This window comes from Colius striatus, chromosome 9 (assembly GCF_028858725.1).
Source record: "Colius striatus isolate bColStr4 chromosome 9, bColStr4.1.hap1, whole genome shotgun sequence".
NCBI classification, from domain to species: domain Eukaryota; kingdom Metazoa; phylum Chordata; class Aves; order Coliiformes; family Coliidae; genus Colius; species Colius striatus.
Window position 1 is genome coordinate 17,279,791 of NC_084767.1, and position 12,436 is coordinate 17,292,226.

General features: G+C 49.6%; 1 protein-coding gene across 6 annotated transcripts in view; it reads right to left on the reverse strand.

Moving 5' to 3' along the window:
* The window catches only part of JADE2 (jade family PHD finger 2), an 85,934-nt gene that overhangs the window by 12,876 nt on the left and 60,622 nt on the right, over window positions 1-12,436 (reverse strand). For all 6 annotated transcript variants that reach the window (XM_062002953.1, XM_062002951.1, XM_062002952.1 and 3 more), the window contains 3 exons: window positions 12,047-12,214; window positions 11,430-11,546; window positions 5,074-5,535 (listed from right to left, as the gene is read on the reverse strand). In XM_062002953.1, the coding sequence (XP_061858937.1) occupies window positions 5,074-5,535; window positions 11,430-11,546; window positions 12,047-12,214 (747 nt within the window). The remainder of the gene's footprint in view (window positions 1-5,073; window positions 5,536-11,429; window positions 11,547-12,046; window positions 12,215-12,436) is intronic.

Sequence of the window (12,436 nt, forward strand, 5' to 3'; positions counted from 1 at the left end):
CATGTCTCTAAAGGATTTGGGAAGTCTCAGAAAGGAAGAAGCTGTAGAAGGAGCACTGCAATGTAGTTATGGAAAGACCCAGCAGACACACAGAGCCTCGAGCATCCAAGCATCGCCCTCAGCCCAGCAGCTGCACCACACACATGCCCTGTTCACATCTGACGTGGCAACCTTAAATATATGCCAGATGCTAAGAGGTAATATTTATGCCCCTGTACTTTGCATTGGTGAGGCTGCACGTCGAATACTGTGTTCAGTTCTGGGCCCCTAACCAAAAGAAAGACATTGTGGTTCTGGAGCATGTCCAGAGATGTGCAGTGGAGCTGGTGAAGGGAGAATAAGTCTTATGAGGGAGCTGGAGGTGTTCAGCCTGGAGCAACGGAGGCTCAGGAGACCTTATCACTCTCTACAACTACCAGAAAGGAGGTTGTAGTGAGGTGGGGATTGGTCTCTTTTCCGAAGTAACGGGAGACAGAACAAGAGGAAATGGCCCCAAGTTGCACCAGGGGAGATTTTAGACTGCAGATCAGGAAGAACTTTTTCATTGAGAGGGTTGTTAGATGCTGACACAAGGCTGCCCAGGGAGGTGGTATAGTCCCCATCCCTGGAGATACTGAAAAGCCGTGTAATTGAGGTGCTGAGGGACATGGGTTAGTGATGGGCTTGGCAGCGTGAGGTGAGTGGTTGGACTTGATGATCTTAAAGGTCTTTTCCAACCAAACAATTCTATGATTCTATTTCTGTCCCCATGATCAGCCCACCGTTGCTCCTTTTGCATGGAGTGAGTGACCCTCCTCCACAGCCAGTGCAGGGAAGGGGCAGAGCTGGGATGGAGCTATAGGAGCTCAAGTTGCACCAGGAGAGGTTTAAATTGGATACCAGGAAGAACTTTTTCGTTAAGCATTGGAACAGGCTGCCCAGGGAGGTGGTGAAGTCCCCATCCTAGAGATGTTCAAAAAGATGCATAGATGAGGTGCTGAGGGACATGGTTTAGTTCACCTGGCAGCGTGAAGTGAGTGGTAGGACTCTATGATCTTAAAGATCTTTTCCAATCGTAACAATTCTATGTTTCTATGTATGAGGCTACCAATCTGCTGCACATCAGAGTCTCACAGAACTGCCTGTTGCCCTAAAGCAAATGCCAGGACAGAGCATAGAAAATACAGCTAAATATCCAAGTGATGCTGTTCCAGCTCAGCAGCTGGTGCTGCTCCCCTACCCCAAATCTGGCCTATGTGGTTACTCACATTCACTCCACATCTACCTGCCAATCCCTGCTGCATTTTGTCCCAGTTCAAGAACTGTTATTAACCAAGTGGGAAGTCCTAAATGCAAACAGGAAAGCACAAGATGTAAATGCTTGCATGTGCTGGTGCAGCAGTGATCAAGCCCTGATCATCACACAGGGCTGCTGCTGACACTCAGCAGCCCCAGACAACAGGGCTACCAAGTGATAGCCCTGGCATCTGCCTTGGGATGGATTTCAGTGCCATGCTTTCTGCCAGCCCCGTGTGAGGGCGGCTGGAGAGCAGGGCTCCGTCACCATGGCTGCGGCAGCATCAAGGCTTTGTTGAGACTTTCAGAGGAAACGGTTTCGGCTGTGAAACAGAAAATGCTAATGGCAGCAAACACGATTTGACAGCGTTTGCTCAGCTTCCTGATGCTCTGAGAGAGCAAAGCTGCCTATAATAAGGTAAGGAGAAAGTGGTCTGACTGAAGGCATGGGCAGGAACGTGCATGGGTATGCCCACACTCAGGTGTGACCCTGATGTCTCCAATTCCATGCTCTCCCTGTCCTCAAATCCCTCTCTGCAGAGGAAGGCTAGGGTATTTCCACACTTGGGAGGACTGTCCCTACAGGTAAGTAGAGCAAGCCAGGACATCATCCCATGCTTACCTAACGTCTGCCAACAAAGGCTGTGAGGGCAGCTGGACAACTGTGGCCATCCCCTAATGGCATCAGTCTTACCTAATGATGATTTGGAAACACTCAGGGATGTAGGAGAAAAAGCTGCTCTTTTTTGTTGACTGCCCTAGCTGCAAATACCAGGCAGTGAGCTATATGCTGTATATTTTACAATGTCCTCTTTTTTTTTTTTTTTGTTCTGGATTGGAGAAAACATCAAACTAAAATTTCTTTATGAGGAAAACAACTGCCTCTGGCAACTTGCATCCCAAAGTGTTTGGTGATATCTCTTCTCTATGATTTGATATTCCTGGAAGAAAACATTACTTGTGCTCTGCTTGGAGACTGCTGGTATTTTCACACGCTTACATAGCTAAACATTACCCAGCACTGCTTCCCCAAGCCAAGCTTAGATCCTGGTATGAAAGCCTGGAAAATATAGCTTTTTGTTAAAGATAGTTTAAACAACCAGTTCTTGGCAAAAGCTTGTTAAAGAAAAAAACAAATGGCAAAGAGAGTTTAAAAAGGCCAAAAAGAAAATGGGGGAATTGTATCAGGATTCCCAGGCAATAGCTTTGGTTTGTTGACACTGTGAAGGGCAGAAATGACAGTGGGTATGAGATGACAGAGGCAAAAACGCTGTCACCTCAGCTGCCTCCATGCCACCTGCCCTGCCGTTTCTGTCTCCCCAACTCTTGGATCCAGATACTATTATCAGCCTCAAACCCACAACCATTTCTTCCAGATTAATTGCTGGTAACACTAAAAATCAAAGCTGATGCCCTGTGGACACCCTCTGAAAGCCACCCCTCCAGGCTGCTCTTCTCTGACCCCTATTTGATGTGATGCCTCACTATTTGTAAGTGAAATGGGAGCAGCTGTGAGAGGCGCTGATGGACAGGATCAGGTACCTGGGGTGTGCTGGCAGCAATGGGATTTAAACCCCTATCACCCATCTGAGCACTGGACTTTGATTCAGACAGTGTTTACTGTTCCCCCTCTTGGAAGTAGAGCAAACAAACAGCTCTTCCAGGGCCAGGCAGTCAAACCTGGCAGGGAGTTGCTAAGCAGAGGCTGAAAACTGATGAAGAATGACCCCACGAAGCCTGAAGGCAACTCCAGAAAATGAGAAATCTGGTAAAACATGTAGTTTTGACACAAAAAAAATAGAAGCGAAGCTGCTGTGCTATGTCTTTGAATTAGGCAGTTCCTGGAGCAAAGTGCTGTACCTAGTAATACACAGTGGTTCACTGCAGCTGGAGAAGTCAAGCTGGGAGCAAGTGGAAGCAGAGGGAGGTGGAGCAGCCTGGTTTAGATTTACAGTATAATGAAGCAGATGAGGAGAAAAAAGTGAGTTGAACTTGTTGCCCTCAGATCCAGCAGCTGCAGCCTGTTGCCTACAGCTTGGAGCTGGAGACACATGAACAGTGGCACCAGCCCAGCCCAATACAGAGATGGAAACGCAACGCAGCAAAAGCAGGAGCAAAGGAGGGACAGACTGGCAGTGATGATAATTATGCATGCAAGGATAAAGGCTGATAGTCACAGAAAAGAGACAAATAGCTTGAAATCCAATTGCTTTTGCACAGTAGAAGGCTCTCTGGCTCCAAGATTCAGATGGGGTAGTGCAGTGAGAGACCAGAATGGGCTGGACCAGAGCTGAGACACCATGGGGACATGAACACCCTGCTCACCCTCACTGTCTGTCTCACCATAGCTTAGTTACACTGCAGACCCATGGCAGCTTGAAGAGAGGGTTCAGGAATATGCAGGGACAGCATCACTGCAGGGACAACATCACTGCAGGTGCAGCATCACTGCAGTTGCAGCATCACTGCAGGGACAGCATCACTGCAGGTGCAGCATCACTGCAGGTGCAGCATCACTGCAGGGACAGCATCACTGCAGGGACATTGTTACTGCAGGGACAGCATCACTGCAGGGACAATATCACTGCAGAGACAGCGTCACCACCACCTTCACTTCCCAGGGAGTGGCATGCCCCCTGCAGCACCCTCTGCCCCCCACCCAGGGTACCTCCTCCACCAAGTCAAAGCAACGCTGTTTTCCTACTTTCTCCTTCCCTGCCTGCCCCCTGAGCCCTTCCATGGCTTTGCAACCCAGGTGGGCTATCAGGAGGCAGACTCAAGCAGACGCCATCGACTCACCCCTCTGGCAGGAGCAGGAGAGAGGGGACCAGGCAGAACTCGAATTTTAAGCACAGGAAGAGCCTGGCCCCTGTGTGCCAGACCAAACAGCCCTGACCTGCTTGTCCCCAGCCTGCTGCTCCCCCATGCCGTGCCCATGCCCCCAAGCAGTGCCACTCTGCACCATCCCCTCCCCTGGCTGCTCTCTGCTGTCACACCAGGTGCTGTGCTTCTTTCCCTGCACTTCCTCTATTCTCATCTCCATCGCCCCTCCTCCTCTCCAGCCTGCCTTTGCCCCATCCCAGCTCCTTCCCTCCATGCAGCTGTGACAGCCAAATCTGCAGGCAGGCAGCATGGTGCAGCAGCTCCCCTAATGCCTGCTCTCGCCCAGAAAGCTGCTGTGGAGGTGGCTGCTCCCTCCCCTGTGCAAGAATGCCTTGTATCCAGGGAGCTGCGGGCACCTGCATCCTCCGGCATGGCTCTGTCTCTGTCCTCACCGGCAGCTCCCCGGGGAGCCAACCCACTTTCCCTGCGACAGGGAAGGGAAGGGCATGGCAGGGCAGGGCATGCCCGGTCCCGCCAGCCCTGCAGCTCACTCCTGCTGCTCTCCTGTCCTTCCTGTTTAATGGAAGTAAACAGTGAGTGCTCCTGTGCTCTGCTGCTGGAAAGCATCTGAGGGGCAGCACAGGAAAATTCTGTGGTTTGAGACTATTAAGATACAGTGGATATAAGCTGCAGCATCATCTGCCTCCCATCCACCCAGCCCCCTGAGACACCTTTGCCCACAGATATTTGCTCTTTTGAACTCCTGCCTGAGGCTACCACTAACTGATTTCATCAGTGTCAGTGTTTTGTCAGCAATGACACACGCATGCTGAGCACCATTTTCTTCTCATGAATAGATACAACTATTAAGGGAGTCAAACTGAGCAAGGGGGAACAGGATTTGTGCTGGCTGCAGGTGCCAGCAGACAATAAAGCAGCATATGGGTACACCATTAAGGGAAAAGCTGTACTCACCCTCTCCAGGTCTTGCCTGAGGTGCATGAAGAGCTTTAACCGTCGGTAGAGAACATCCTGTTCTTGCTGGGCCAAGTTGTCCACTTCATCCGTTTTTGGTGTCAGCAGTGGTTTGTTGGAATTTGCTTTCCTCTTCAGCTTCCAGTACTGGTAGACAAAATCCACCAGCGATTCGCTCAAGTCAAGGTTCTCTGCCACCTCCGAAGGCTTCACGAGTTCATAGAAGTCCTCCTCCAGCTGCTGGAGCTTCTGTTTCCGCAGCGTGACCTTCTCCAAGTCCAGCTGGGCTTGGTCAGGCTCTGTCCGTGCCTCCTCGGGCAACTTGGTGGCACCGGTGCTGTGCTCAAGGCAGAAGGATTTGAATTTCACTTCGTCGTTGTCCGCTAGAATAGTCCGCATGTCCAGGTTGTGGTCAAAGGCGCAGGTGACGTGGAACGCAGTGACGCAGGCGGGCATGGAGCACTGCGGGGAGAAGGACAGGGCTTACAGCCAGGGCACTGCACCATCCCAGGTGGGACGCTTCCCAGCACTGGAGGGACGCTTCCCAACACTATGGGACTGCTCGGCTCGAGCCTGGCTTGCGGCAAAAACCGCAGCACCCATCTGAGTGACAGCTCTTACCATGAAGCGATGGATGCTCTGCCACGGGCACTCCCTACAATGCAGGGGAACACCTGCATTGCCCAAGTCTCACACACCCACATGACCAAGCATAATAAACCCGAGGCTTGCTAGCCATTGGTAGGCACCCTCCCACCTTACCTGCTTCCATCTTTCTCCGTGACAGGCCCTGCTCATCTTTCACCTATCATAAATGGGAGCATTCAGTGGTTCTTCCAAGAAGACATATCAACAATCACAGACATCAGTGTGAGCTAACAGGATGCTTAAAGACTGCCAACAGATTTCTCCTGATGGAGGAATTTTGATCTGTATTTTACCCTCAAACTACTCCCCTCTGTTACCACACTTAAAGCTAGTATGCTGTTTTTATTAAAAGCATCCAGAACATGTTGAGGTTTATGCACAAAGGTGGTTTCTCAGAAGCAGCCACTGCTCCCAGAGCACAATGCCTTTCTCCTTGGGAAATTAGCTCCATCAAAAAAGGAAAAGGGGGAAAAAAAGCCAACTCAGCACAAACGCGCAAAACATCACGAAATGAACATTTCAGAACCATTACAGTGGCCAGACTGGATTGTTGTCTAACTTGTATCATATCCATTTATTAACAATTTCCCTAACTTACCTCATGCTTAAATTACTTTGGACACCACAGGAAACAAACCTCAGCCTCATTTCCTACAGAGGAAGCCCCCCAGCCACGGCTGTGCCCATGTCCACATCAGCACCTTCTCATCCCCTACTCATTAACTGGTTTTTAACAGCTCAGAGTGTCAGGTAATTATATCAACCATAATCCATAAGAAATCAGTCTATTCCAGCTGCTAATGACCAGTTAAACTGCAATAATGAGACATTTTAAGTGGGCTGTTATTGCAGGCACTGTATTTCGGTATTTATAGAATTGTTCTGGCAGGAGATGAAGATGCAGTTTTGGCCTGAAGGACCAGGCAGAGGCATGTGAAATCTCCTGGATGTTGATGACAAACCCTTTGGGATGTTGTTGAGTTTTACTGGGGCTTTGCTGCACTTTACTTTTCCAAAAGCAAAAAAAAAAACCACCCTAATTCTGGTAGTAGTTGAGGAACAGAAGTTTTACAGCTTTTTATCTTTGTCCCATCAGCCCTGAATTCCTGCTTAGTCACTCAGTGTGTGAACTTTTGACATTGCTGCTTTTAGCTATTTTCCCTTGCCTCTGATTACGAATCTGCTGGTGCTTATGAAAGTGAGAGCCTCAAGTGTCTGCCAGGGTCAAGAAAAGCGTAGGCAAGCGCTGTCCAAGTCCTCCACTTCCAGGACTCTCCAGGCCCCTCACCAAAGCCTCCAAAACCAGTGGCAAGAGCTGGAGGTGGCCCGGCCTCAGCACAGCCCTGAGCTGTATCAGCATGGCTCCGGGCAGCGATGCTGGGCACCAGCTCCTGCAGGCACCAAATGCAAACGGATTATGAGCTTAAATATGGCCATTTGGTGCAGATTTCAGCCTGCAATTGCTCATGAAAATGTCTGATAGCTTAGAAAAACCAGCTCTGTCTGCTATGCTATGATGCTTGTGTGGAGTGTGGTACGATGTGGGACCTGTCCGTGCTCCCTGTTGACAGTGGTGCCAACCTGCCCGTCCCACGGGACAGGCCCTGTCGCAGCCTCCTGTGCAGCTGAAGCACTGGCTCCACTCCCAAGCATTTATTTTTGGTAGCAAAAGAAGGACAGAGAAAGGAAGGAAGGTAGCAAAGGAAGCCCAGATTGGCTTGCAGCTTCCAGATTCATTGGGTGCAGTCAGGATATCACACGGTGACTTTTGAAGTGCTGGTGCTTGCTCCTGCAGCCATGGAACAAACATTGACACAAAAAGGAGATACGAGGCTGCTTGTCAGAGTCACCCTTCCTCACCTGAAAGCCACTTTCAGGTCAGAGGCCTCTGTCAGGAAAAAACATTACTGAAGTTCCCACGACTGAGTTTTCTTCTCTGGTAGCCAAGATGGGAATGACAATACAGAGCTCCTGATGTACTCCTGATATACTCCTGATGTACTTCTTAATACACTCCATCCTGGCTGTTTTAGCGTAACAGCTGGAGCTGCTTCAGACTACAGCACCCTTTTGTGCTGTTATACACACAAATAACTACAGCAGAGAAAGCAGACACTGAGAACCTGGCGAGGTACGTGAGCTGGTGAGACATGTGAGCTGAGGGATGTCATGCAGCGACGTCCCCTCACTCCTGCTTCTGCCACCAGTGCTAATAACAGCATTAGCAACGCGATTGTGGCTGCTGCCAGGACAAGGTCCTGCTAACAGGAACGACCGTTGCTCCACCTTAGGAATAAAGCAAATGGAATGACACCCGTCCTGGATCGCTTCTCCAACAGATGGCAAGCAGCACTTGTCAGAAACCGTGCCCAAAATGCAAATAGAAAATAATTAGGCAGTTCAGCTGACAGGGCAACAAAGAAAGGTAACTGCGGCTATCCAAGGGCCTTGCATAAACTGACAATGAAAACATACTGATCCATCCCAGAATGGCACTGGAACGAAACTGCTCTTTGCGGGAGGGAGGAACCTGCCACGCAGAATAAACCAGGCTCAAGACTGGCACAGTCCCCAAGTCTGCTTCGTTATCGATCACGCTTCGTTATCTCACAGCACCCTTCATTCAAGGATTTCAGCATACTCTGCTTATCCAGGCAAATCCAATCCCAAACACAGTTCCAAGAGAGAGGGTAAAAACTGCACCAGAGATTAACGTGGGCTGCTAATTAGTCCTCAAACCACACTTACTGGGAAGAAAAGGAGTGATGATTTTATTTGCCAAGGAGTTTACTGGCTTACAGTGGTGCTCTGCTGCAGTTTGGGGCCAGAGGGGAAGGAAGCGGCTCCTCCAACAGACCCACGAGGGGAACTCAGGAAGGGAAAATTAATTACCGGTGCTGAATTCCAGCCAAGCCATCAGCCACGATACTTCTGCCTCCTTACAAAAACTACCATGTGATTTTCAGTGACCACAGATGGTCTGGACCCTGGTTGTGCTTCTCAGTTGAAACAGGCAATTTCAGCACTGCACACATCCTCGGAGGACGCACGGCTGAGGTGGAGGATGACATGGGGGCTGTACAGTGCACACACGCTGCTCTTCCCCTGACTTTAAGCGGTATGTTTTTAGGGCTACAGGCACATTCAGACCACAGGTCCAGGAACCACCACACCAGTTATCCCAGTGGATGGGATCAGTGGCACAGGAAGCTCAAGGGGAGTGGGCAGTAGAAGGCAGAGAAATGATAACGAACAACTGGTGGAGGACACTTCCAAGGGCTTTTTCTCCAAAAAACAGCAACAAAAAGAAAGTTGGAAGATGATGACAGGAAAAGACTATGCTCTTTGGAGAAGCCTGTCAGCGACCTGGCATTTTGCACTGCATTGAGAGGCCTTGGTGAGCTCTTCCAGTTGCTCAGACAAGGGAGGATGGAGTAGAGTTGGTGAGGAGGGAGCTGAGTCCCAAGCGTGGTCAGGACTTGAGCCGTGCCAGAGCTCCTGGCACTCTCTTTTTCCTCTCAGCAATGTAAACGAAAAAATTCCTGCTGGATACTGAGCTGTCTTTAGCATCTCCTGATGTCTGATCACAAGAACCACCAAGAAGTTATGATGTCCCCTTTAACAGGAGCTGGGGAAATGGTGCTCCAGGATTGCATCTCTGCCCAGTGTCCAGGAGCTCTGGTTCAACTAAGCAATGGCGAGTGACACTGGGTTCACAGATCTGTACCAGAAAAGCAAGGGAAGTCATCACATGCATGCAGAGGCACGGAGAGCAGTGTGGAGCCCTTCCTCAGGCTTCCCTGAGTTTGTTTCCTTTTCAATGGTCACATTTGTATAGGATAAAACACCTCGATGCACCAAGGTGCCTGCGCAAAAATATCTCATGTTTGTCTCTGTAAATGTGGTTGATGTGGGTGTTTTCTTAGGCTGTGGTGCTGCCTCTGAGCACCTCTCTCCCCCTCTGGCATGACAGTCTTCTGCTCCTCCAGTTTGCCTTCCAGATTTCACTTCCCGTTTCAGCAAAGCCCAGTTACACTCAGCCACATGGAAAACCCCAATTTTGGGAAGCAACACCCTTCCTTCCCCAGCCCTGCCCCACCTGGAGCACCTCATTCCCACTGCCAAGGATAAAAGCTCAGTGCTTTAACAGAAAACAACCTCCTCCTTTCAGAGCTGGGTGAAACCCAAAACGCTGACAAAGGTAGTTAGATTACACCTGTATAAACAGGCACTAATCAAAAATATGCTCCATAAACAGAAGCTTTCAAAACAGAGCTCTGTACTGCTGATGAGTACAGCGCATGTTTATTTATCTATGGCTGAACCTGTTGATTTACTCCATAAATTGCTAAATAAAGGCACTGCCCCCTCCTCCTCCTTCTCCCCATTTTCCTTGAAGCAAGGCCATCCCGAGCATGCTAGCCTGGCCTCAGGAAACACTCAGGTGACAATCTTGTGAGGGTCTATAAAGCATTAGCTGCCAGCAGAGGAGACAATAAAGCTCCTGTTCCATCTCAGGTGACCTTTAATGCAAATCCGTTCAGTCCTGGGGATCCCACAGCTCCTGTGACATGCTGGAGCTAAGAGGATGAGGCCTCAGAGAAGCTGAATTCTTTTTGATGCTGCCAAGCTTGTTTGCCTCCTTCCCTGCCCTTCCGTTCTTTGAAAGCAGTTGCCGTTATGACACAGTATCTCCATCTGGCAGGGTGAATAAGCAGATCCACCCAGAGCCATCAAAAAAGAAGTGAGTCAACGCTAGAGATTTAAAGAAGTATTCTAAGATTTCATTTCAAGCTAAGGGAATTGCTTTTAAACAGCTCCCTTTAAAGCATTAAACCTAAGGCAGTGGCACAAACGTGACAGAGCCTACAGACCTCCTATTCCCGTCACCCTGTGGCAACCGGGCAGCTAGTCTGGGCCCTAGCAGTCACTGCCACGTACACCAGCCTCCCAGATGCAGTTCCTCTGGCTGTACAGGAGCTGAGCAGTAAGGATTGGGACATATCCCAAACTTTCTCCCAATTTTTCCAAGCTCCCTACACACCAAGATTGCCTCCATGCCTGATCTGCCAATGAAAGCAATGGACACATAGCGCAGTTGATCCCCAGCCCATCCTCAGGCACAGTGGGCACCTCGCCTTGACTGAGCAGGGGGGATCACTGAATGCAGCAAGGCTTCCCAATGCTCTCACACAAAGTGTGCTGCCTTTTGGATGGGAACTTCTGCCCTTTTCTTCCCAACGAGAGAGATCATGGCATGGGAAGCTTCTGTAAAAGGAAAGCCTTGATCGTCCTGCTTCAGTCTGAAATGAGACTATCTCACCCCCTCTTTAGCACACTGCTGCTGCTGCATACTTGGCCTATGAATCTCATGAGCATCTCACTTTTCTGGCAGCTACATCAAGCCTTTCTGCTGGAGGTTCCTGGTTTCAAACCAAGGTCATTTGCAGTCCTGGTAATTACTGTCACTACAGCAACATCACTGTCTTATGCAAAGAAAGGTAATCTAGATTCCTAGCACTCCATACATTAAATGACAGCAAACAACATCTGATGTCTGATGGATGCTCGTGCTCCCTGCCGTTAGGTTTACTCAGAGCAGGAGTAACTCTTGGCCAGATCGTATCCACCAACATCTTTAGAATCTCTGGTGGCTACTACAGGTACAACCCTGGAGTTCTGAGCTTCCTTGGTGCTGAGTTACGTACCTGAATACAGGTCCCAGTGCACTCCTTGCAGAGGCTGCAGGACAAAGCCCATCTGCTTGCTGGGATATGTGAGATCTTCGTAATGGGTTCCATTTTTTCAGGACATCCAATGCTAACCTGGCCACAAAACAGAACGCAAGTTATAAGTACTGGCTGTAACTCCAAAACTCCCACAGGGGAATGTCTGTGGCAATCTAAATGAGGGACGGTCTTTTTACTTGTTATTACTCATGGCTGCTTGTAAGTGGGGAAAAAACCTCCAAACCTCAAAAACCAGAAACAAATTTGGATAAAACAGAAGGAGACATTTATGTCAGTGTTTCCTCTGAACTAACCCCTCATTCAGATGTTGCTGTGTATCTCAGATGGCCACATGAAACCAGCTCTATCCTGCCCAGGCAGGTCCTGCATAGACCCTCCCCTCTGTGTCTTCCCCTGACAAGGTGTCCCTTGATTGCTAATTAAACACATGGCCCGACGACCGACCAGCATGACAGCTCTGATCTTGGCACTGCTCAACCACCCAAACTGGACTTGCTACTTTAACCATTAATGAACATCCAGGGCTGAGATGTGGAAACCAGGTCTGTGCAAGAGGAGGTTGGAAAACATCTTACTTCAGGTATCCATAAGGCACAGCTAACGTGGACCCATTTTGTCCCGCTCCGGGTGGGCTTCAGCGCTCCCCCTCTCTTCGGGCACAGTAGACACTTTGGCTGAACCCCGAGGGCGCAGGTCCGGCACAGCCAGCTCCCGATGGGGACCTTCAGGATGCCGTAACACGCCTGCACAGATACCAAGGAGGTGGGTTAATCCCAGCAGCCCAGAAAGACCATCCCACAGGACCTCCTCCTTCACTCCCATCCCATCTAGGTACTCCAATAAAGCTGCTCCACAGTCACAGAAGGCAAGGTTAAGTTCTTCCTTCCTTGCTACCTTCCCAGTTTTCACTGGGGTACTCACGCTGTGTGAGTATGTTCCGAGTTTTAATTAAAAGCTCAGTAAAA